Source organism: Emericellopsis cladophorae, assembly GCF_022114955.1.
Source record: "Emericellopsis cladophorae strain MUM 19.33 chromosome Unknown NODE_273_length_799_cov_97_606648, whole genome shotgun sequence".
NCBI classification, from domain to species: Eukaryota; Fungi; Ascomycota; class Sordariomycetes; order Hypocreales; family Bionectriaceae; genus Emericellopsis; species Emericellopsis cladophorae.
The window spans coordinates 1-799 of record NW_026251198.1 but is presented as its reverse complement, the minus strand read 5'-3'; the positions used below and the strand labels follow the sequence as shown (position 1 = coordinate 799).

General features: G+C 64.8%; 1 protein-coding gene across 1 annotated transcript; it reads left to right on the top strand.

The window, feature by feature from the left end:
- J7T54_004140 (uncharacterized protein) lies at positions 1–597 on the top strand (the record flags this gene model as incomplete). Its single annotated transcript, XM_051510758.1, has 1 exon — positions 1–597. A coding segment is annotated over one exon (597 nt), but the record flags the coding sequence as incomplete, so codon positions are not given.
- Positions 598–799: the final 202 nt, after the last annotated feature.

Genomic DNA, 799 nt, shown 5'->3' with positions numbered 1-799 from the left:
GAGCAGCCTGCAGCCCCTGCTGCTCCTGGCAAGCCTGCCGCTCCTGCTACCCCTGACCAGCCTGCGGCCCCTGCTACTCCTGGCAAGCCTGCCGCTCCTGCTACCCCCGACCAGCCTGCGGCTCCCGCTACTCCTGGCAAGCCTGCCGCTCCTGCTACCCCTGACCAGCCTGCGGCTCCCGCTACTCCTGGCAAGCCCGCTGCTCCTGCGAACCCAGGCAAGCCCGCGGCTCCTGCCACTCCTGAGCAGCCTGCCGCTCCTGCCACTCCTGAGCAGCCCGCGGCTCCTGCTACTCCTGAGCAGCCTGCAGCCCCTGCTGCTCCTGGCAAGCCTGCCGCTCCTGCTACCCCTGACCAGCCTGCGGCCCCTGCTACCCCTGACCAGCCTGCGGCTCCTGCCAACCCGGCCAACCCCGGCAAGCCTGCTGCTCCTGGTGCCCCTGGCCAGTCTCAGGCTCCTCCTGCTGCTGGCGAGACTGATGCTCCCGCTGCTACCGGCCAGCCTACCACCCCCTCGCAGCCTCCTGTTGCCGCTGGTGCCAAGTCGGCTCCCGCTCTGGCCCTGCTCGGCGCCGTTGGTGCTGCCATGTTCCTGTAAGGGGATATTCAAGCACTAGGGAATGGAATCTTTTTTGGGATATAAACGTGGAGGATCGTAATAGGTGGGAGGCTATAATAGACAAGCAACAGATCAGCCTCGGGTAATCAATAATATAAAACGGTTAACGTAATCCACATGCGAGCGGCGCACCCAAGCGAGCGGCGCACCTTCCCCGTCATCTGCACACGACTACATTCCT